Source organism: Neophocaena asiaeorientalis, unplaced genomic scaffold (genome assembly GCF_003031525.2).
Source record: "Neophocaena asiaeorientalis asiaeorientalis breed wild unplaced genomic scaffold, Neophocaena_asiaeorientalis_V1.1 scaffold232, whole genome shotgun sequence".
Taxonomy (NCBI): domain Eukaryota; kingdom Metazoa; phylum Chordata; class Mammalia; order Artiodactyla; family Phocoenidae; genus Neophocaena; species Neophocaena asiaeorientalis.
In genome coordinates, this window is record NW_020175672.1 from 2,413,535 (window position 1) to 2,439,341 (window position 25,807).

At 36.7% G+C, this 25,807-nt stretch overlaps 1 protein-coding gene across 1 annotated transcript in view; it reads left to right on the forward strand.

The window, feature by feature from the left end:
- The window catches only part of EPHA7 (EPH receptor A7), a 164,137-nt gene extending 153,377 nt beyond the window's left edge, over positions 1-10,760 (forward strand). Inside the window, exons 16-18 of the mRNA XM_024731803.1 lie at positions 6,371-6,564; positions 8,028-8,183; positions 10,328-10,760. Of these exons, the coding sequence (XP_024587571.1) occupies positions 6,371-6,564; positions 8,028-8,183; positions 10,328-10,442 (465 nt within the window). The 3' untranslated portion in view covers positions 10,443-10,760. The remainder of the gene's footprint in view (positions 1-6,370; positions 6,565-8,027; positions 8,184-10,327) is intronic.
- The last annotated feature ends 15,047 nt before the right edge of the window (positions 10,761-25,807 follow it).

A 25,807-nucleotide genomic window follows, 5' to 3' on the forward strand; every position in this document is an offset into this window, starting at 1 on the left:
CTTCTAAAAATAAATAATAGAAATGGTTAAGAAGAAAAAAAATAAATATCTTCAATTTAGTTTTTAGTATTCCCTACTGTTTTTCTTGAAAATTAAATATCATAAATGTATATTTAGTCTATCAAGTATTAATAAATATTTTTACTGATCAAATGAAATTTTTATAGGCACAATGAAGTTTACTTCTGACCTAGAATATTTTAGCACCATCTTTCTTCTTTTTTTAATCACAAAGGTCGGAATTATTAAATTCAAACACAAGAAATTACCTATGCAGTTCAATTTTTATAGTGAAACTGATATTAATATTCTTCTTAAAGCATAATATTCATTATTTTATACTTATGTTAAACTGGTATTTGAGCAATTATATGTTTAATCTTCAATATACAAATGGTGGGAAAAACTGGATAATTTAAAATAATGAATTCCATTCTAGCAAAAAAATTCTCTAGAGAAAAGCTTTTTTCTTGGAGTCTCTGGGTAGGAGACCATGGAGAGACTTAAGTGACCTGCCAACTCCCTGATGCATATGGAAATCCTCTGTATATGTGAATATATGTTATTTTTCTGGGACTGTTGCTTTCATCAGATATTCAGAGACATTAATGTTTTAAAAATCAGTCTAGATTGATCGAGAGAATCACCCTTGATTGAATCAACTCACTTTATATTGTTTAAATTTAGTTGCTAGAAATTTGTTAGGGATTTTAGAAAGCCCTCAAATTTCAATACCTCGGATTACAGGCGACTTTTCTTAAGTCACCATGAGAACAAGATCTAAGTTGATAGTTAATATTTGTCAGGAACTCCACAGAATTCTAGGCTGAAAGCTAAATAAAGTGAGGTTTCTGTGATCACTCTGAAGAAATAAAAAAGAGGTACACTAGTCCCTTAGTATCCATGGGACATTGGTTCCAGGACTTTGGCAGATACCAAAATCTGAGGATGCTCAAGTCCCTTATACAAAATGACATTGTATTTGCACTAAACTTGTGCCCATCCTCCTGTATACTTTAAATTATCTCTAGACTACTTATGATACCTAATACAATATAAATGCTATGTAAATAGAGATGAATACAATGTAAATGCAGTGCAAATAATTACTGGTGTGTGGCAAATTCAAGTTTTGCTTTTTGGAATTTTCTGGTTTTCCTTTTTCTTTTGAAATGTTTTCATCCATGGCTGCTGAATCTGAAAATGTAGAATCCTCCCAGGATATGGAGGGCTGACTGTATTGTAAAATCAATGAGGTAGATAGTGCCAGGAGGCTTTAGTTGCACTCTAAAGCAGGGAATAAGCAAGAAAATCTTGGGAAAAGATAATATGCATATGTATGAAGTTCCCCACACCCAAATAGGTTTATCACAGGATTACACCTCACTGTTTTTCATGTGCCCATAAATTTCCTGAGTTTTAACTGCAATGGAATCAGTTAGAATCTAGGTATTTGCAGTTAAAACCAAAAGGGTAGGCTTTCCCAATAAATTTCCAACTTTCATTCTTCTGTAAAATCTGTAGATGTTTAGCCCTTTCCATTAATGACCTTTCAAAGACAGAACTTATATGTATAAATGCAGTCAAATATAATACATAATACACAAATTGGAAATACTTATATTTGGCATTCACAGCGGCTGTCTTTTAATTGAATTTATGTCTTAATTAGTCCGAATATAATTTTCATAGTCAAATTATGAAATTTTAAAATTCTTCATTATATGGATTACTTTTTTTCCTGTTTATAGTACTCAACAAAATCATTTCTTCTTACCTTAAGGTAGGCCAATAAATCATCCAATTTACTGGTAGGTAGTCACAAGGATAGTAAAAAATTAAGCACCCATAAAGATAGGAGACATAAAGATAATTCTTTAAAGTGGTCCATGAAAAGACATTTAAGAGCTTTGAAAATATAATATGCTTGTAACTAAGTTTATCCTCAGCTAAACTGTGAGCCCTCAACTTTTCCTTTTAAAAGTCACCACTGATTTATTACTTTTTTTATATTAAGATATAAAAAATTGTGGATTTTTTGGTAAAACTTTGCTGTAATCCTGTAGGTGGGGTCCAAAATATTTAATTGCCTAAAATGTGGGTCATGTTATTGTGAGGTTAATGAGATGAAAATGGGCATAAGTGGAGAACAGAAGCCAATCATGTTATCTCCCATTTTGAGGTATTATAGGCCCATTATCATGGGGTCTGTCTGTGCTCCTTTTTCTCTTAACTAGTGTCATACTGTAGTAATACTGAAATACATCTCGGCAAGCAAATGTGTGTTTTCCAAGTATTTCTCTGCAGTCTAAGAAGTGTCCCCTGTTGGATCCCAGTGTTCTTTTAAAATGTCATTTAACCTAGTCACTTCCTATCCCTCTGGGAATGATCTAGAATTAGAAATTGCTATGAATATTTTCCTTTTTTTCTTTGACTTTTATTATAATGCTAAGGCCATACCTCGACAGGCAAATCCAAGGGGTTTCTAGTAATTTCACAAAAAGATGTTTTAAATGAATTCCATGGATAATCACATAATGCTTTTGGAAGTGTAGGATCAGTCATCTTACTGTGTGTTTTGTTGTTTCTGAGAACGTGTAACTATTTGCACAGCACACTTTTTGTTTTCCCAGTTGGAAATATAATGCAGCTCTCAACAGCATGGGCTCTGGTCAGACAGCCTCCATCAAATTCTGTCTCTTCTACTGACAGCTATGTGATGTTTTCCCGGTGCTTAACTTCTCAGCACCTCCGATTCTTTGTCTCTAGAATCAATATAAAAATACCTGCCTAATAAGGTTTTTGTAAAGATTAAATAGATAATTAAAACAATGCTAATCGTATAGTAAGTATTCAATAAATATTTACTATGATTATTGTATCCTTAAAAGATAACTTGTTTCTCTGGCAGGCTAACCAGATAAAACCTGCGGAACCTCAAGTCTCAGTTCCTGGCTGAATCATCCCTTGAGGGCGGGTTTATCCTCAACAGGCTTGCCTTGAATCATGCCAAACTATGTCCTATAGAGACCAAGGTTCGCAGCACGTATCTCTGGTGCCCCTGTAGGTAGGAGCGTGATTGTTAATGGCAGCTTTGGAGTCCCAAAGTCCATTCCCAGTCCAGAGCGTCTCTTATTTTAATTATACTTTGCTGCTGCTCCTTTAAAAATTTGTAAACCACTGTGTTTTTTGTTTTTGTTCTTTTTTGCGGTACGCGGGCCTCTCACTGTTGGGGCCTCTCCCTTTGCGGAGCACAGGCTCCGGACACGCAGGCTCAGCGGCCATGGCTCACGGGCCCAGCCGCTCCGCAGCACGTGGGATCTTCCCGGACCGGGGCACGAACCCGTGTCCCCTGCATCAGCAGGCGGACTCTCAACCACTGCGCCACCAGGGAAGCCCAACCCCTGTGTTTTTGAGAGCTAGAAGTTTCATTTTGTGTTGATAAATGTTCTCTGTTCTAATACTAGGAATCGTCAAATTTCTGTAGTGCAATAGGATAACTACAGAAGTTTACTAACTCTTTCATTCCTGTAAGAGTTATTTCATGTTACTTTATTCATTGGCACAAAGATTTAAGAATATATTGTGCTCAAAGCCAAAGCATTCTAATTGGAGAGCTGTTGAAGGCTATTTTGTCAAGAGGATCATGATAAGGTTTAGATGTACATTTCAAAGATTATTTAGAAGGAAATAAAAAAGGAAAGATTTCTCTACCTGCATTGTTCCTTTCAGAGCTTCTGAGAAAAAGGTACAAGTGGGGAAATAGGAGGTGATAGAAAATAGTAAGCATTGCCCCAATCTTATGAGCATGGGGGTGGAGTCCCATCAATTCAGAAAAATACTGCATATGTTCAGATACAGGCAACCTCAAGATAGAGGAAAGCCACTCTTTTCCCCATAAAAATAAATGTTTACTATTTGGTCATTTTGAATATATAAAGTTTTACCAGTTATTAATTTACTTATTCACAACTTGAGCCACTGTTTAAATAACTTAATCCAGCTTTCCAAAGCATATTATTTTTAGTTTTATCTAACTTAACATAGAGCAATTTTGAATCCTAAAATAGCGCTTTCCCTGGAGTGTTATACAAAGCCACATGAAATTCTTTGCATTTAAAAGTTTTTTTTTAATTTAATTCCTCCTGTAGTTATATGTTGATGATCTTTACAGAGGTCCCATTTGTGTATGTTTTCTTGTGTGCTTTTTAAAGGGATATTATAGAGGAATGTTTACAATGATATCCAACATTTGTAGTTACAGAGTCATAAACAGGAAAATTTTAAAACTCTCATACGACTTTCACTAGCATTCAATACCAACACTGATTAAAGTCACTTAACGCTAAAGTGTTTTCTCCCTAGCTGTTATTCAAAATAAAGTACTGAAGGAAAGATCCCATAGTGTGAGACTTGGTAAAGACATAACTACAAAACTATGGGATAATGGCTCCATTACTGCAAAAATAAATATATATTTATGTGCTGTATTTTAATCGATTATGTTCATGGTATTTTCTACCACACTTCCCCCCACCCCATACCAATTTAATAAAACAAATATAAAGGTAACATTTTAAAAATTGTTGTATTCAAAATTAATAATAAACTTTAGGGTAAATAAGCTTTAAAACAAAAGTACATAAGCAAAAATAAATAATTTTCACATATTTAGGAAGTAGTATCATCAGAAAGTGGTGACTAATTGTCTGTGCATGTAAGAGAGTCTAGATTGTTCTCATTTCAGCTCTCTGGATGGGATGACTGGAAGTGTCATTAAATGAAAGAGTAAGAGCTTTGGGGAAAGGTAAAAAAATTCAATTTTAAATAAAGTATGAAGTTCCTATGGAAAATCCAGGGGAAGATATCTAGTAAACTAATGGACTTACAGCCTAGTGATCAGGGGAGATTTGGGGCTGAAGATTTTATACTTATGAAATTTTTCAAAAATTATTCTATTTAAGTTTATCTCTTTACCTTTTAAACTTTATCAATTTACATATATAAATTTTCCTTAAAGAAAAGTGGACACGGTTTTTCTTATACAGAGGATTTTGTCTAAAAATTGTTGATGCTAGCTACTTCATTTATTCCATCCTACAACCTTTCACATTTTAATGTGCTATTCTTGAATGTCAGCAAGCATCTTAAGGATATGTTTCCCTACAAATATTAAGTTCACTGACGTTTCTTAAAGCCAGCTTTTGTCTGCCTACTTTAGTCCTGTTTTCTTCAAAAACTCAAGGTTACCTCTTTTTTTTTCCAGAGAGCCATTTTTTCCTACATTTCTATTACTATTATGTTAGTATCAAAGGATTTGTTAATCCCTCTTGAATATTTTGATGTTTTACAAGTCCTTCTTATTTGTGTTTTTTTGCTTTCCTATTATTTTCCCTGTGCTGCTCAGATTTGTAACAATGTCTGATTTTAAAATCTTTTTTTGCTTTCCATATAAATAAAAAACCCAAGTCGAAATAAGTAATTTTTGGACTTTCTGATTGCCGTGTACAAATGTTTATGGAGGCTTAGTGTGCATTAACATTCAAAGATTGATACAAATAGCCTCTTAGGCTGTTAATAGATATAAATGGGTAGTGATGTGCTGATAAAAGTTTAACAGCCAGCACTCTGAGTGGGAAACTGATTTGTAACCTTTCCCAATTTCCTGGTATAACACCTTCCTCCCTCCAGCCCCTAAGGCTGGTTTCAGTCTGCCTGTGTGAGGTCACGGGACTTGGAGTTGGGAAGTGATCCAATCACCTTTATGAACAGTACAAATAGGTTCTAACACAATACTGTATCTTGTAACACTATACAGTTCATCAGTATATAAGCTTCATATTGTTTAAAATAATAGTGTGCTTGGTAACATTTTCTGTCATAGTACATTCACATATTTGGATATCTTGTTGAAAAGTATCATTTGAACTCTTCAAAAAGTGAAACTTTGTGGTAGGGGCTAATTTTGGGTAACTCAGACCTTCTTTTTACAACTTGAGGAATTCATACATAAATGTATGGGAAGATATGTACATGCACAGCTATATACAATAAAATGGTTCCGTTAACATCTTCCCTTTTGAAAACCTCTGGGATGACATTAAAAACGTTTCCATCTGTTGCACCCTGGGTGAGCTTAATTGCTGCTCCCTATTGCTGAATTAGCTAGGAAATGTCATCATACCCTGCGCTTCATGCACCCCTTAACAGCATGCTTAATATCCATGGATGTTTTGGAAAAAATAAGTAAGTCTTTTGCATAGCAGTGTACTTTACTCTTATCTGGATAAATCACTTTGCCTCCTGGGCAATTCATTTGATTATAATTGAATCTCAGTCAGTAATATTTTAATGTCCTTTTGGCTATTAGGTTATAAAAGCAATAGAAGAAGGTTATCGCTTACCAGCACCCATGGACTGCCCAGCTGGGCTGCACCAGCTGATGCTGGATTGTTGGCAGAAGGAACGTGCGGAAAGGCCAAAGTTTGAACAGATAGTTGGAATTCTAGACAAAATGATTCGAAACCCAAATAGTCTGAAGACACCCCTGGGAACGTGTAGTAGGTAAGAAATAGCTAAAGAAATGAAATCTGGGAGAAATTCAAACTTCATATGAACCATTTATCTCCTCAGCCCCACTCCAATGGCAAATCGACATTTGTGTTAAATTATTAAAGTCCATATTAAATTTCTTATCTTTATAGAAGTTTTTTTTTCTTTTCAGATGGCTTGCCTTAGTTAAATCAGTGTTTAAAGAGATCTATTCATTGTTATTGCCTTAAATAAAATTTATGATCAATATCACTCTGTCATTTTAGAAAACTTTCTCAGTGGATTTGTGTGATTAGGTGGCATTTCACATTTTCAAATTATCAATATTACATGGATTTTTATTGCTGTTGCCCTAGTTTTTTATTATATCCATATTATCTATTGGCTTGTTTTGCTTTGAGTTTCATAGTAAAATGATTCCATGAAGTTAAAGATTATTAAGGTAATTCAATATATGATTTAAGAGGTATACCCATTAAAAAGAACCTAACCACCCCATGCATGCTTCATGGTAATGGTAATGTAGATTAGTAGTTATTCAGCTTCAGCTGCCAGGTAGACCTATTGCTCTGTTGTCTGTACTGTAGTCAGGCCCTTGCGGAGGTGTATGAACTCACAAGGCGCACAAGGGGTGCCATTAGTACAGTGGGTGCATTATGTTCTCAAAAGCACCCTCTGAGCAAGTTAGTCCACAGACAGATGTGCTTTCTGTACTCCCAGTTACTTTCAGAGAAGCAAATGAACAAATATTTACTGATTACAAATATTGTTGGCCATACTCTGAAAAGTATATGGAAGATGCAATCTGCTGGTCATCATATCTAAATAAAATAGAAATTTTGTAGTTAGTAGGGTTTTGGGTTTTTTTGTTTTTGTTTTTTGTTTTTTGTTTGTTTGTTTGTTTTTGCGGTACTCAGGCCTCTCACTGTTGTGGCCTCTCCCGTTGCGGAGCACAGGCTCCGGACGCGCAGGCTCAGCGGCCATGGCTCACGGGCCCAGCCGCTCCGCGGCATGCGGGATCTTCCCGGACCGGGGCACGAACCAGTGTCCCCTGCATCGGCAGGCGGACTCTCAACCACTGCGCCACCAGGGAAGCCCTAGGTGTTTTTTTTAAACTTGTTTTATTGAGGTATGGGTGATTTACAATGTGTTAATTTCTGCTGTACAACAAAGTGATTCAGTTATCCGTATATATACATTCTTTTTCATATTCTTTTCCATTATGGTTTATCACAGGATATTGAATATAGTTCTCTGTGCTCTACAGTAGGACCTTGTTGTTTATGCATTTGGAATTTGGAATTATTGGGCAAACTTTACACATTAGATTTTTATTAGCATATCTGTTTATTTGTTATTACAATATCAATTAAATACGTAATTTTCTTTTTTATATCCTTATTTTTGTGGGGCTAAGGCATGCTTTCTTTCATAATTCATGAAAAAATTTGCTTTTCTGTATTATTCTCACCCAGGCCAATAAGCCCTCTTTTGGATCAAAACACTCCTGACTTCACTGCCTTTTGTTCAGTTGGAGAATGGCTACAAGCTATTAAGATGGAAAGATATAAAGATAACTTCACAGCAGCCGGCTACAACTCCCTTGAATCAGTCGCCAGGATGACTATCGAGTAAGCTTAAACCTGCAAAATTATATTGAAGAATGTATCAGGTGCAATCCAAACGTTAGACTTTAGGTCATCTTCCATATATTAAAGAGGTATGAGCCCTAAAATCAGGGAGAAAATTGTCTCTTTAATAAGTGCCTACTATGTCCCAGGCATTTTGCTAAACAGACTTCTGAACATACAATATCTTTTTTAACCTTCATGGCAACAATTTTATTAAGTCAGTAGTTTTACATATGACAAGACTACGGCTCAGAGAATTTAAATATTTGCCCTAAACTGACTCAATCGTAAGTGGTAGCTAATTTGTCTCCATAGCCAGAGTTCAAAACACCACCCAGTGAGACTTCCTCTTTCATTAACCGCTGTATTATCTATCTTTTAAATTTTTTATTTTATACTGGAGTAGAATTGATTAACAATGTTGTGTTAGTTTCAGGTGTACAGCAAAGTAATTCAGTTATACATGTATAACTATTCTTTTTCAAATTCTTTTCACATTTAGGTTATTACAGAGTATTGAGCAGAGTTCCCTGTGCTATACAGTAGGTCCTTGTTGGTTATCTATTTTAAATATAGCAGTATATTCATATCAATCCCAAACTCCTGCTGTATTATTTAGATTCCTAGTCACTGGGGAAACTTTCTCCATTGCAAAAGAGGATTTCTTTCACCATGTTTGTATCAGACATTAAAAATCTCGGAATTTTAATACCAAAATGCATTATGAAATCCAGTACGAGCACTTTCTGAAGAGGTCAAAGGACGCCTAATTCAATTAACCGTCATAAGAATTTAACTTAAGTTTTGGAAGGTTTGTGATTGATTGATTTTTTTTTAAATTGAAGAATGACCTGATAAAACAGTTTTTGAAATTGCTCTGAACTGGAGGTAAAAAGAAGTAAATATTTCTCTCCGGCTCTATAACTGATTATGTGGTCTTAGGAAATACATTTAGTATCTCTGGACCTCAGCTTCCTTGGCTGCAGTATAACTCTTACAGGCAATGCAGTTCCTCTCAGTCAGTGTGTTTGAAAATGGGAAACAATTATCAAGGTTCTATTAGTGGGATGCTATTTATGTACTGTTGGGAGAAGTGTTTCACATTTTTCAGATGAGAAGAAAGCCAGCAATCACGTACTCTTTCCTGGCATGTCAGGAAATGGCACATACATGAATTTCGGCATGTGCATGCTCTCTCGTTTGGTTTTCTGCTAGACACTACGTGGGTAGAGCTGATGTAATTACACCTGTCTCTGCAAAGTAATCTACTCCCCTGAAAAACCGTGCTTCTCAAGGTCTCATTAGACCACGGCTATGAAATATCTCAGTACTCTACTGTGGCTATATTTTAGCTACTTGTAAATACCTAAGCTCAGTCTTTTTGGCTAATAGATACAGCTGGCGTATGGCAAATTTAGGCTATTAAACATAGGTATTGCACACTTTAAGGAATTTTTTTTTTCCAAAATGTGGTCAAATGATTGTACTAAACTGAAATATACAACCAGTAACATGCTCAGGGTTACCACACGTTGATTAAACTCAGTATAACACTTTGTATGATCCTTGATGATTCTTGATCTACTAGAGCCACGCCATGTTTCCATTCATACTATATCCTATTTAAACAATGAAATATTTTTAACTTTCCTTAGATTCAAGAATACTACATTTCAAGTAACGTTTCCTAGCTGTACCTTAAGTTAATCATAATTTTAAGGCTTTGATAATTTCTTAAATAAAATGTCAAATCAAAGAATTCCCTGGTGGTCCAGTGGTTAGGACTCGGTGCCTTCACTGCCTAGGGCCCGGGTCTGATCCCTGGTCTCGGGGAGCAACCCCACAAGTCGCGCATAGCGGCCAAAAAATAAAGTCACCTCACCCTGTTAAAAAAAAAGGTCAAATAGTTTAAAAATAACTGATCATGACAAACTGAGATCCTGAGTAGCAGGGTTTTACAAAGGATAATGTTGATGCAGGTTGCCAATCCGACCCACTGTGGGAACAGGATCTTAATATCCAAGAACACCAAGATAAGATCTGTGTGCCTGAGATAAACAGATTAATTAAAGAGTTGATGACAGTTTAGTACCAAATAAAATTTTTGTAAGGTAACTAATAAAAACTGCATTTGTCTTTTTCAGGGATGTGATGAGTTTAGGGATCACACTGGTGGGCCATCAAAAGAAAATCATGAGCAGCATTCAGACTATGAGAGCACAAATGCTCCATTTACATGGAACCGGAATTCAAGTGTGATAAGCGTTTCTCCCTTATGAGGGAGACTATGGACCACGAGAGAACAGTACTGGCCTTCAGTATATGCGTAGAATGCTGCTAGCAGACAGTTGATATCCTGGGTCCTTCCTACAGTGAAGAGAAGATTTAAGAAGCACCTATAGACTTGAACTCCTAAGTGCCACCAGAATATATAAAAAGGGAATTTAGGATCCACCACTGGTGGCCAGGAAAACAGCAGTGACAATAAACAAAGTACTACCTGAAAAAACATCCAAACACCTTGAGCTCTCTAACCTCCTTTTTATCTGATAGACTTTTTAAAATGTACATAAAGAATTTAAGAAAGAATATATTTGTCAAATAAAATCATGATCTTATTGTTAAAATCAATGAAATATTTTCCTTAAATACGTGATTTCAGACTATTCCTTTTTAAAATCATTTGTGTTTATTCTTCATAAGGACTTTGTTTTAGAAAAGTTGTTTATAGCTTTGGACCTTTGTAGTGTTAATCTATGACACATTACTACACTGGGTACCTTTGAAAGAATCTCCAATTAAAAAAAAAAACATAGCATGATTGAAGATATATCTCTGTCAGAACATTGGTATCCCTTTTGTGCCATTTAATTTTGTTTAATCAGTGCTGTTTTGATATTGTTTGCTAATTGGCAGGTAGTCAAGAAAATGCAAGTTGCCAAGCGCTCTGATATTTTTTAAAACGAAAGTTTTTTTGTAAAGATCTGACAACACACTATCTTTTCAATGAAAAAAGCAATAATGATCCATAAATAGTATAAGGCACTTTTAACAGTTTGTTTATAGAGTGATTTTACTAGACAGAACTTAATAAAAACTCAAATTGTAGGTTTATGATTATAAAAAGAAAGATGAGGCACTTCATCTAAAGAATGTTGGTGGAGGCAAGTCTCTGAAAGCAAGACTATCCAGTGTTATCTAAAATTTAATCTGAGCACATCACGATTTTTTCAATATCGAGACATTAGGAAATTTAGGAGAAATAGTTGACATATATTTTATATCCTATTCTGTTTAATGCAGTCCAAACATGAAAGGAAAGAATTAAGTTTTATATTAGAACTCTGAAGCATGATAAAAGGGGCAGTTCACAATTTTCACCTTTCAAAAACAAATTTGCTGCACAGAATATCACCACTGCAGTTTTAAAAAAAAAAAGTCTTTTTATATGTGAACGCTGATGTGAGAAGCTTTTTAAATGAAAGAACGCTTTTTACCATGTAAGGAAGAGGTGAAGGGTCTGGCTTTTTCTTTAAGCTTTATTAAACAAGATTATTTGATTACTGTGTTAGAATTTCATAAGCAATAATTAAATGTGTCTTTATAGCTATTTCAGGAATGTATACATATTGTGAGTAATGCTTTCAAAAGTAACGAAAATCATGAACTACCCCAGAATTGAACTGTTGTATTTCCAAAGAGAATTGGGCTGTTTATAATGATTTTAATAGAGAAAGATCCCAGGGATCGGTCCTAATTGGTCTTGTATGATAATGTGGGCACCCACAAACAATCAAATAACAGAAACAAAACCTGTAAATGTTCCTTTGTAAAACTTGTAAATTTTATTTATACTGTCTTGTTTTGTACACACATTTCTCTGTAGTGGGCTCTGAATACATTGAAAATGCACTATATTTTTCTATTTTACTTGCAGGGCATCACAAAAGAACAGGTATTTTCAGTGCTACATAATGTGTTTTCCCACATTTAGGACCAAAGATGGCTATAGAAAAACTCAAAAGGATTGCGTCCCAACCCCTCCCCACCCCTTTTTTTTTCTTTTAAATCACTGTACAGTGTTGTTTGATATTTTAATTTATTTTTTGATTGACTAGAAAAATCATTTTAATTTCACTAAAATGTTTTTTGTCCCTAAGGAGAAATAATCTGTAAAATAATTTTAATTAGCATAATATAGTCACCTAGACACTTCCATTTGTAATCTTTGTAATAGACTGTAAATATATTTTTGGAACTATAACACAATGTGCTTGAGGGTTATTTTTCAGTGTCTGCAGTGTATACAAGTGTTTATACTAAGTACAGCACTTTACAATTCTGAGCAGTAGCATTGGCCTTTGTGAGAATGAGTGAAAGAGTTTGAGTGAGTGTTCTTAATTCCGTTTGGATTCTAGACTCACTAAGAATGAAGTTCTTTTCTTGTTCATAGCTTAAGGTGCTTATTTTTTCTATTAAAATTAAATTAACAAAAAGCCATTCTAGAAATAGAAGACATAGTAGGGTACATGCAAACGGTGTCTTTCCTGCTTTTTTCTAGCACTAGATTTATAGTTGAGTAGTCTTTCTTGAGTAGAAGGGCAGAATAAAAGTTTTTTTGAGTTTTTTTTCAAAAATAACTTTTTCCTTCAGCAATATACCTCATCTGCCTTAAATTTTTTACAGCTCTTTACAGGGAAAGGGAGAAGGGATGGGAAAGACACAGCACAATAGGAAGGGTATTGACGCATCACTCTCTCGTTGGTAGGTTTCTTTTCCCAATCAACATTATGATTTTGAAATACATGTATGTGAAACAGATATTCAGAGAAAAATAATTAACCTTGTAATGCTGATTGTAATACTGTCTTCCAGAAAGAGATGAAACGGTATAACGATAAGAATGTACAACTTGCACCTTGAAATCCTTTTTGGGTTTTTTTTGTTTTTTGTTTTTTTGATAAATTAGTGCTCAGGGGAGGAAGGGTAGAGAAAGCAAATGTCAGAAAGAGAATTCAAACGTAATAAAAATGCAAAAGGAATCGGCCTCCTTGCTTAAACAGAGCCACCTTTTTTAGAATGCTGTCTTCACACATGACTTGTGTTTTGCATTCAGGACTGAAATAAAAGTAACTTTTGTTACATCTGAATCTAACATTTTCTCGGCAGTTGATCTGGGCCTTGTTTCCTAGGACTGGTGGTTTATGCTTGTCAGAGCACTCTGAGTTGAATCATATTGTATACTTATGTAATCTACATTAGCTAGTACTATTTAGGATGCTATTTTAATTGCTCCTCTTATCCGTGTTTTTAAGACAATTAAAATGGTGTAAGTCACCTCTCTTTTTTATTTAGGTAATGCTGATATTCTCCCTTTTGTTTCCTGAGTAGCCTGGAACTGTGCTACTCACTGATGTGCATGTTCAAATAAATTACTGATGTGTATTTTTTTGCTATATGTGGAGAAATCATGGGGAACTCGGGGCGAGATGTGCTTTTTGTTGGTTGAATTTGTCCCTCCTTGCCTAAGAATTACTACAGGGGTCATCCTTTTATAAGGACAAAATGCTTTTGAACAGTGTCTTCAATGTATCAAGCACAAATAACTCTTTCTTCAACACGAAGCATAAGTCTCTTTTTACCAGCTTACAATAATAAACGAGTCTATTAGACAATGTAAAGAAAATCCTGTCTCCAATCATTGGCGGATTCCTTTATGTCCCTTACTCGTTCTTTATTTTCCTACACAATATCATGAAAGGAGATGTTTAGAGTAAAGGTTTTATTTACATATTTCAGGGAGCCAATCAGGATATGAAGAAAATTATTATTCTTTTCATCCCCTCCTTCTGCACACAGACTTAATTCCACTCTAATTATTACAGAATAACAAGTTAAGACTATGTCTTCAAAGAGCTGGACTGTCAAATATTTTAATTAAAACCTCTTTTGTTCTTTTTTGAATCTACAGCTACATGATACTAACAAGAATATTTGCATGGGAAAGGTAATACTTTGTCATGAGACCCTGACAAATATTTCTTACATCTAGTATAATACAGCAACTTGGAGAGTCTCTGTGCTTAAGATGCTGCAGGATGCAAACAGAGTCCAGAGAAAATGGGAAAAGTGATAAATCTGGTTATCTGATTGTTTATCAATGACACTGACTTAGATCAGATCAACTTGCACCTGAAATAAACTAAACACTCCCTTTTCTCCAGCATCACCATTGTAAGCTCTACGAACTCTGAACAAATATCCAAACATGTTTCAAAAAATGAGACTAGGCAGATACCAGGTGACATGCTATCACTAGTTATCACACTCCTGATGCTGAGGCTCAGGGTAGGCTGAACTGAAGTTGAAAGATAATCTTGAAGTCTTGGCTGTCCCTGACTCTTCCATAAGCAATGCCCTCCCGAAGTTCACACAGTGATTATTACATAGCCTGAAACACTGGCGCACAGTCAAATGGTCTCTTAAAGTACTGGATTTATAAGTGGTACAAAAATACACTATTCTACCAGCACTCGTTTTCCTCCAAAAGTATAAAGCTGTTATGAAGGATATACAAGTTCTATCACTAAGTAAAAATTAGATTTTAATACTTTCAGTGATCGTCAGTAACAAGTTTTTGCTGAAGTATTTTTATCTTCTACTGTTACCCTTTGTTTTATGTTGTTAGCTACAGTAAAAACTATCAATTTTGAGAGAAGCTTCTGAGAGGATCAAAGAGGTGATCAAATTCCTAAATTCAATTCAAAAGATTGTAACTACTGATATTAACAAGTGATAAAAGATAGTGCATGGTGATTGGCAAACCTGCAATCTGCTCTGAAGGGAAAAGCATGCTCTTGGCTTTGTGGCAGTGGCCCTTCAATAGCCCCTACCCAGCTGCTCTACTGTTCTGTCTAATGCATCTCAGCGTAGCTTGAAGAATACGAACAAGAGAATAAAATATTTCAATAGGATGCTTCTGTGAACCTCATTAGAGTTAAGTGCTGTAGGGGGGTATTTTTTTCAAGTTCAGTGATTGAATGTAATTAAATCTATTATTAAACAATAAAAGACCTCTTCTGATTGACCTTGAGGTTAAAATAAATGTAATTAATTGATTTAATTTAATTGGACCTCTCTCCCAAAGTTTGGTAAGTAGCAATAAGTAGATCTAGTCTAGTGTTCCATGGGTCCGTGACAGCACTAGAAATCCCTTAGGTATGTAACAGTAGCAGGGATTCTCAAATTGCTGGCATTTGATGATTTGGGCACAGGAACAAGTGAGGTGTTGTCTATTCTAAACCTCCATGAGTAACAAGCAAAGCTCCATAAGAAATAACCTGCAACATGTATTTCATTATTTCAGATATCCCAGGTTTCCACTACTGAAGGTTATCTTTGTTTCCCTTTTGAAATTCATAGACTTTAATTAAGTACATTTGTAGTTTTATATATAACTTAAGAATGCACAGGAGCTTCCCTGGTGGCGCAGTGGTTGAGAGTCCGCCTGCCAATGCAGGGGACACAGGTTCGTGCCCCGGTCCAGGAGGATCCCACATGCCGCGGAGCGGCTGGGCCCGTGAGCCATGGCCGCTGAGCCTGCGCGTCCGGAGCCTGTGCTCCGCAACAGGAGAGGCCACAACAGTGAGAGGCCACGACAGTGAGAGGCCCGCGTACCGCAAAAAAAAAAAAATGCACAGTATATTTTTAATGAATGATTAATCATAGATCTTAAAGATGCTCAGAGGAAGAAACAGCAGGCACATTTGTTTTAGGTAATGTTGGTTCTAGTTTAGCAGAAGACAAACACATACTGTTCAAGTCTCACCATTTCATTATGGAACCAAAATTAAATAAAATGAATGACTGGACAGCTAACTTGAGAAAAACAAATAGAGAAAATTAAGCTACATATGCAGAACTATGTTCATATAAATCACATTTCTAAAATATTTCACAATTCACAGAAAGGAGGCAAACAACTCACACATACTTTTTAAAAGTGACATGAGTTTGCAGACACTTATTACACAGATGGTTAGACCTATAGTAAAATACAAGAGAAAGTTCTAAATTTAACCTGGTGTCCCTCTGTCAGTTAGCTAGAGATAAGCACTGTTAAGATTGAAAACCAGACAGAATATGTGGCTAAAATGTTCTCTTTCTAAATGAAAGAGACCCACAGCTTTCTTCAGCTCTGACATTTGCACGAGTGTTTTAGGGATCTACTGGGCAGGGGATCTGCTGGTCATATGTTATTGTAATTCCATGTTTCCACTTAGATCGTCACCCCTTGCACGCTGAGCTCCAAGTGTATTCAACGGAACCCAACTTAACAGAAACCACACGAATCTGACTTTACAAACATACGTGCTTAGCTTGACCTGAGAAATAGACAGGAGTTAATGCATGGGCTCCTGCTGCTATTTCGATGGTTCTGCTTCTCATAAAGGAATACCTGTTAGCTTAATTGTGGTGCAGGGCCAGCAGACACGGAGCAATTAAACCTCTTCTGATCTACCTGAAAAACAAAACCAGCAAACACCAAAGAATGCCATCCTTCAGATTTGCAAAGGAGCAAGTAATACTGTTTATTAAAGTGTATACAAAAGCGTATATAAAAGGAGCAAGTAATATTATATATTAAAGTGTATATAAAAGGCAGGGATGAATTGCAGGAAATCTGGAGGGTCCGCTAGGAGAAGCTGAATGTAATGGAAGAGGCCATAAAGAGCTACTGGCAATTCTGACCAGAAAAAAAAGGATGTGGTGGGAATAGAGTTTACAGAACCAAGGTCTGGCCCTGATGCTTGAAGAATGAATTAATTACTCTCCATTTCTGGATCAGAGCAATAGAATCACCTTCTGTGCTTCCACAGCATTGCTCTCTGTTCTCACATTCTCTCTCACTTTTCCACACGAGGGAAATCCCCGTCTTCAATACACAACTCACAGTTGTTTCCTCCAAGCCTTCACTGACACTCAGGAGGTAGACTTCTCTCTTCTGTGCTTTGCTTCTGCTGCTGGTGCTGTGATTCCCCTATTGTGTTCTGTCAGATTATGTGTGTGTGTGTGTGTGTGTGTGTCTCTCCCACTAGATCAAGGGCTCTTGGAGGGCAGAAGCCAAATGGAAATCTTTGCTTTATGCCCTTTGGGATTTAGCTGTTTCTGGCATTCGGTAGACACTCTATAAATATTTTAGAATGCTTGAAGTGCAAATTAATTCAAATTGGTTTTTTTTTTTCTTAAAGGATAGTGTAGATCAGGTGCTCTGAAGGATAAATGGGGTACAGTGAAGGTGGTAGTAAAACGGGTGTTGAGGGAGAAACTAATTGCAGAGAAAGGATGGATGCTTCTGTGATAGGCTGGGGCAGCTGGAAAGCCCGGGAGACTGAGCCAATGAACACAGTGATGGGACCCCCGGGGTAAAAGGGAGGTGGGGAGGAGATAATTCGTAAACAAGGCCAAATAGCAGCATCTTCCTGATGTTGAAAAACGTAGGAGGTATCACTGGTTGTAAATAACAGAGCAAGATTAAAGAAGAACTTGAAATCAAGTAGAAGAAACTGGACTTGATGAGAGAGACAACGAAGAGCTATTTACCAATATCTTGTCTGACAAGGCAAAGACATGGTGAGAATGTTTTGGGTTTTTTTGCGGTACACGGGCCTCTCACTGCTGTAGCCTCTCCCGTTGCGGAGTACAGGCTCCCGACGCGCTAGGCTCAGCGGCCATGGCTCACGGGCCCAGCCGCTCTGCGGCATGTGGGATCCTCCAGGACCGGGGCACGAACCCGCGCCCCCTGCATCGGCAGGCAGACCCTCAACCACTATGCCACCAGGGAAGCCCGAGAATGTTTTTTAAGGAAGAGTAATCTGCAGAAAGATGTGAGCTGTGATTGTGAATATTTTAAAATTAAACCTAGGCAAGGGAAAAGAATATTTTTCTTCTTCTGGAATGAAAAAGTCTCTCACTCCAGCTCTCAATCTCAGGATTGTATCAGTAATTCTACAGTTAAGTAAGAATAGAATAAAGTAGCATTTTGCGGGCTTGCTTGTGAGTCTAGTTACCATTTACATCTTGAAGAGGCGGCAGGGTGTGGTGGGTGATGGCAGAGGGTTTGAATACAGACCATGTGGGACTAATACAGAGGAGACAACTTAATTTCCCTGTATCCTTTCTCCTATCTTACCTGTAAAATGGGACTAAATAGTACCCGCTTCAAGAGTTGTTAAATTTGTTAATTGATGCTTGGAAAGTTACTTAAAACAGTAGTAAGTGCCCAGTACAAGTTAGCTCTTATTATTTCCCTGGGAAATATTTTTGTCTACATTTCTTTCTAACTATCTATTTGACAAACACTTATAAACACACCTTTGTGAATTCTGAAATAACTCACTTACAAATACATTTTAGAATATTAATTATACATTTTCCTCCTAAATTTCAACCTTATCTTTTTCTCAGTTTTTAAAAAATCACTACTGATCATATCTCTCAAAAATGATGGTTCACTATATCCAACTGATTTTAGCTTTTCGTTATCACTGGAATCTAGCACCTTTTTCTCAGCCACTGCCCTAAACTACATTTTCATCATCTCTCACCTAGACTAATGTTACACCCTCCAGTGCGTTTGTCTTTCTCTAATCCTTTTTAATTATGACCTTCAGAGTCATTTCTCTAACACGTATCTGATCTGGGTTTCCCCCAGTTTAAAGGACTTTAATGGCCCCTCACTGATCAGAGAACTGCACTCAACATAGCAACAACAGTTGGGACCCTGCCTTTCTGATATTCACCATTATCCGCACCTGCTGGACTAAACCACTTGTGATTTTGGAATACAAAGTTCTTTCATGCTCCCTGTCGTTATGAGTTTTCTGAGAGAAGCAAGCGAGTCTATTTTATTCCTCCTAGTATCGATGGAGCCCAGCACAGATTTAAAGGCTAGTGGTAGCTTCTATGCCTATACCATGAAGCAAGAATATGGAATTATCTTTAAAACAAATACTGGATAAAAATTTAAATTTGAGGAAAAATACACAATGCCCCTCAATTCATAACTGGTATCACAATGTCATTATTTCACTTTCTAAGCATCTTCTTTACTGACTTGGACACACCTCTAGGAACTATACAACAAAACAGATCATTTGTTAATAAGCATAGCATTCTGAGTTATAATAGAAAATTATATCTACATGCTTATGTGCAAATTTACATTTTCTCTCATCTAAATATATGTCTTAAATTTTATCTTTCATTGCTACTTATTGGAGAAGTGGTGGAGAGAATTCTGCATGACTTTATTCTGCCATCCAATCAAGGAATCAGAAAATCTCTAATTTTCCATTACCCAGTAATGTTATATAATATTTTATATTATTTCTTTATCAGTCAATTACTTCACCTCACAGATAGGAAGCAGAATTTTTGTGCAACTCACATTTCTATTCCAAAGCATGGCACAGTTCCTAGCACCCTGCAGATTCCTAATTGGTGTGTGTTGAGCGATTGAGAGTCATGTGACCCTCAAGCTCTTCACTGCCTCAAAGACTCTGATACAGCAGCAGTAGGTCCTAACCTAATGCATGAAGACCATTCTCCAAAACTGAGCCTCTTAACCACTCTCCTTCTATTGAAGTGTCTCTTTTCAATGTCACAGAAGTTTCCCAGATGCTGCACTATGCCATGCTTCACATGGTCCTCATCTTCATTGACCTGAGAGATATGCATAAACCCATCTGAAGCCTCCAGAACACAGCATCACAAAGATCTACACATCTTTTTTTTTTTTTTTTTGCAGTACGCGGGCCTCTCACTGTTGTGGCCTCTCCCGCTACAGAGCACAGGCTCTGGACGCGTAGGCTCAGCGGCCATGGCTCACGGGCCCAGCTGCTTCGCGGCATGTGGGATCTTCCCAGACCGGGGCACGAACCCGTGTTCCCTGCGTTGGCAGGCAGACTCTCAACCACTGTGCCACCAGGGAAGCCCAAGATCTACACATCTTGTCCAAACATATACTCCAAATGACATCAGCAACTTATGATCACATCTTAATTTCTGATTGGATAAAATCATCATATTTATATGCAATTAGCTGCTCACAAACTCTTTTGAATGAAAAACAAACATGGAATTATAACTTCATCCTTCCAAAATACCATTCTGGCTAGTTAAAATATCACCACTGCCATGACATATATTCTTCTCCCCATCTTTTTCCAAATAATCAAGCTAACGACTTTACGTATTTTCCTAACCTTATAGCTACTCCTCTCCTTTAGTAAGAGGTCTATATGGCCTTAGCACAGGTGATGTCACATTTAGTATTTAGCCTGTTATCTTGACTTTAACATTCTTAAAATGCATACCTTCATGCTTTATCATGTGGGTATGCCGGGTTAAATAAGCAAAACACCTTCTTCTGTAATTCTCACTCTACCTCTATTCCCTGCTCCCAAAGCAGCAGCAGACCCTGCTCCCTGCCTGTGTAACATGTTTGGGAAGAGGGCTGAAGAGGTTTCCCATCTACTGCTGCAACAGAGCAGCACCCTGTGGTCCTTGTCCCCCGCCACCACGTCTTCCACCTGCCTCGTGTCTGTGGAAAAACTTTAGCCAAAGAATAAGTTTAATCAGAGAAGTGAGAAAATGCAGAAACAAAGGAAAACAGTCAAAGGAGACCAAATAATAATAGTTTAGTATTAAGCATAGTCCAGGACCTTTAGTTCCTTCTCAAGGGCTATAGATAATATTCTGAGCCATATCCCGTGAGCTATCTTATAGATACTGAAACCCCAGCATGTGGAAGAAGTTAACTACATGATGACCCAACTGTAGCCATGGCAAAAGCTGCCACAACTCTGAGAACTGGCCTCAAGGAAATGGGACAAAACCAGCCCTGGAACTGAAGATTAACTGTACCTAAAACAATCAAGATGATGCTGGTCAGACCACTGATGACCAATTTCAAGATGACGGTCAGAGCTGACTGCGCTCCTTCTGCATGGAGCCCCTCCCTTCACCTATAAAAGCTCTTGCCCACTGGTTGTCAGCTGGGTTGGGGTCGGGGGGGGGGAGTGAGACTTTGGACAGAAGTCCACCCTCCCCTCCTCCCTGCCTAGTTGCCAGCACTGAAATAAAGCAAACTTTCCTTTCCACCAACCTGGCCTCTTTATTGGCTTTTGAGCGGCGAGCAGCCAGACCCCACTTTCGGTTACACTGCCATCACACATTCCATGTGTTAATGATAAGAGCCAACATCTGCTGTTAGAGATATGCATTTTGCCATCTTTCAGGAGTAAATATATCATCATGGCTTTTACTTTCTTTCCTTTTATAAGTAAAGATTTCATTTTCCATTATAGTAGTACAAATGTCCTCTATGCATGAGCTGTGGCCATGGAGTTATTGCAAGGAATTTTTCTTTCCATATATTCACCTAGCACTACATTTGGGCTGTCTTGCACATGGTAGGTTCATAATCTATCATTTTGACTGAACAACTGTGTCACCACAACTGAAGCTAAATAAATACATTTCACATATAACTAAAATACAATCTTTCGCTTACAAGGTAGACTCTCAATTTTGAGTGCTAAATTTTAACAACCATCATGGGTATCTCCATATACATTTACTATCATAGAAAAATCTTTACACTTAGAGAGAATACAAATAACTAAGGTAGAGGAAAAAGTTAGAAGCTCTCAGTATTAGAAGTTCCCAGCTATAGAAGTATTAGTCCTGGTTCCACCATTTACTAATTCCTTGACATTGGGAGAACAATTTAACTCTATAAAACTCAGTTTTCTGGTCTATCATATTGGAGATATCTGCCTTGCTTTTTTTAAACAGTAACTTTATGAAGAACACATGAAATTAAACAGACAAATGAACTTTTAAAAATATAGAGCAAATTTAAAGTAACATTATGATGACTATTTTTCTTTGAAATGGAATTTCAGATGTTATCTTCTTGCCAATTGCTTTTCCATAGTTTCAGTTGAACCTGGTAAAATTCAAATATATTGTAGGGAAGGATTTGATGCTTTCTTATTTTCAGTGATTATGGTATATGTGCTTCTGATCTGGGTTGGTATTTCCTAACTTCCTTGTGGCCTTTCAAGCTTCATGGCTTGGATGGCCCCTAGTCCAAGAATTTCCCTGCTTTCCTTTCTTTCACTTTGGTGGTCTCCAGTCAAGCACAGTCTCAAATTCAAGGTTTTTCTTTGTAGCTGCTAAAGCTTCCTACAATCTTGCAGCATGTAAGCTGCAAGGTCTCTTAATCCCATAAACTCTAAATCACATCCCGTATTCTTCAAACTACATACGATTTATCTGCTCTTACAGCCCCACCTGGAAAGAGCCCCACCTGGAAAGATCCTCACCTGGAGTTTCGTGGCCGTTGTGAATTCTCTGTGTCGGCCCCTAGGTTACAAGCGGCGGGTGTTGCTCAGCACATGAGTAAGCTGTCTGAATTAAAGACCTGAAACTTCTGCATAGATAAATGCTGTTTGCTCTTTCTGTAGTGCTCCAGGGTATAGTAAATTTTGATTTCTTTATTTTAGTCTTGTTTGTACGCATATCTAATTATGCTTGTTGGTTTAGCGCTGTGTAGAGAGTGTTATGTAATGTTACTATCCATCTTGAAATGCCAGCCAGAGGACTAGAGTTGAAACAACATGACTAAGGTGGGGTCAGCATTGCTGTTAGGGTCTGTATAATTTTAGAGATTTATACGTTGGATGTAAATATTCACATCGGACTCAAGAAGGACAGACATTTTCTCACCAGGTTTCAGATGATTTGAAAATCAGATAAGAAGATGTCTGGCATTTCTGAAGACTTTTTTTTTTTATTCTTAGGATTTTTAAAATTTTAGTGAAGTATAATTGATTTACAATGTTGGGTTAATTTCAGCTGTGCAAAAATTCTTTGGATTTTTAAATGACTCACCCCCTTTAAAATAAAATAGATTGCATTAGTATTTTTTGATTTTAATATATTTCAGACAGGTAGAAATATGTATGCAGATGTAGAAATAGCAATGCTTTAAAGCTAACCACTTCAAAACTATTATGACTGAATAAATTAATACATAAATGTTATTGAGACTAAAGAAATACATTTCAAAGAGTTACTGAAATAAACTCTGACTTGCTTGGTAGTTTCTCCACCTTTGACTATAAAATGATAGCTATTATCATGTGCAAATGCATATAATTTTTGATAATATATGGCACATTGTATCTTGATTTGCATTTTACTGTTTCCCAAATCTCCCGCAATTCTGGTTCTCCAAACTCACTCTTTCTGTTATCAAGTTTGCAGCATCTTTTCTCAATTTAATTTTCAAAATCTGATGGCAAAAGGTGAGAGTAGTCCCTGTTTCCATTTCAGGAGTAAATGTGTAAAATTGTAAATTTACACAATTTACAATTGTGTAAAATTGTTACCTTCGTGGGATTCCGAGGTATGACAATTAAGACTCTTCCGTCCTCAGGAAAACTACAAGTGTGAGCAAGGTAGGCATCTCCAAATACTTGAACTTGGCTGGAGGAAAAGGTGAGTAATGTTTGTTTCTTCCTTCAAATCCCAGTTCTACCAATTACAGGTGGCGTGACCTTGGGCAAGTTACAAAAATGCATTTTGCCTCATTTTCTCCTTTGTTAAATGGGAATAATAAATACTACCTGTTTTATAAGGTTGCTCTTAGAATTAAATAAATTAATATATGTAAAGATCTTAGAAGAGCCCCTGGCTATTATTATTTCAATCATTAAGCTCTGTGATGAAGGACCCCTCAGTGTAAGTGACGTGGCAGTAACCCATTGGAGGATGGTATGCCTCATTTTAAACTTCCAAAAAGATTTGCTGAAAGCAACTTAAACATCAAGCATTTTGCTAGACCTCTGAGCCCTATGATTATTCAAGAGTAAATGATAAAAAATGTAGAGAACTCAGAAAATAGCTTTAGAGAAGTTTTGAAAGAAAGATCTATACCTGAACATGCAGATTTCCAGAGCAAAGCAAGGAATCCAGAAAGAATGGAAGAAAACCTGCTTAGGCTCTGCCTTAGGGCACAAATGGGAACTGTGGATTTCTTAAAGCTCTTTCTAATCAGCTGCAGATGAGACAATTGCAGAGACATGGAAGAAAGACAGGCTTTGCTTACAGTACTGATTGGGCCCCTCACTAATTACGACATTGAGGAAAACACTCAACTTTTTTAACCTGTTTCATCACCAGTCAAATGAGGCTAAAATAATTGCTTCATATCTGTGAGTCTGTTTCTGTTTTGTTATATTTATTCATTTTTTGTATTTTTTAGATTCCACTCATAAGTGATATCATGCAGTATTTTTGTCTTTCTCTGACTTATTTCACTTAGCATAATACTCTCTAGGTCTAATGGTTATCAGCGGGGAGAATGGAGGGAGGAGGGGCAAGATAGGGGTATGGGATTAAGAGACAAAAACTACTATGTATAAAATAAGTAAACAACAGGATATATTGTACAGCACAGGAAAATATAGCCATTACTTTGTAACACCTTAAGTGGAGTATAATCTATAAAAATATTGAATCACTATGTTGTACACCTGAAACTAATATAATATTGTAAATCACCTATACTTCAAGAAAACATAAAATAAAATAGAATACTTGCTTCAAAGTGCTGTTTTGAGAAAAAAGAGAGAGAGAGAGAAAACACAGGACGCTATCTGCTCATATAAGACAATGTTTACTTCCTCCCCTTGACCACGCCAAGGGCGCACCAGGACACACTGAGATAGTGTGCCTTTCCCTTGGTCTTCCAGGATCTGTCCCCAAGGACAGAAATGTTAGCAACCCAGGCAAGCGTAGTAGTGACTTATCTCCACAGTGTATATAGAAACCCTGGCTACTCTCTTTTTCCCAAGAAAATTGAGGGATCAAATTTTTTCAATCTGTCTCCACCCAAATTAGCCTTCCTAGTAAGGAGCAGACAAGGTGTGACACAGGCAAAATCTCTTACCATTATTAGCATGTCTAACTTTCGCTATGGTTAACAGAAATCTTTACGGAGAGAAGTGGAAACAAAACATCCAGTCTCCACCAATAGCCCCCAAATCCAAGGTATAATCAGGCTACCAAAATTTTAAAGATGTAGCAAAAATATTTGAATTAGCCAGAATTAACACTTAGTATATTTTAAAACTCAGCTGACACCACAAACCACAAATGTATGGAATCTATATAGAAAAAGAGAAAAAAAGTCAAGGTGAAAGAGATTAAAGATCTAATTGGTTGTTGAAGCAGAGGTTACACACACACACACACACACACACACACACACACTCACAAGAAATACCCTCATTGAATGGAGAATTTATGAGTACATATGATAGCCCGATGCTTATAATCATAAGCCAATCTGCTATCACAGGTAGGGTAGATAAGATAGTTTAACTCTCAAAACTTGATGGTATTTAATAGTGAAGAAATGCAAGCCAAAAAAAAAGAAATACCTAATTAGTATTTTTATAACTTAATTTCCTCTTTTGCCTAAATTCCCTTTCCTTCCACTACCACAACCTATTGAAAGTTATTTTTTTAAGAAAGTATACCAGCAGCCT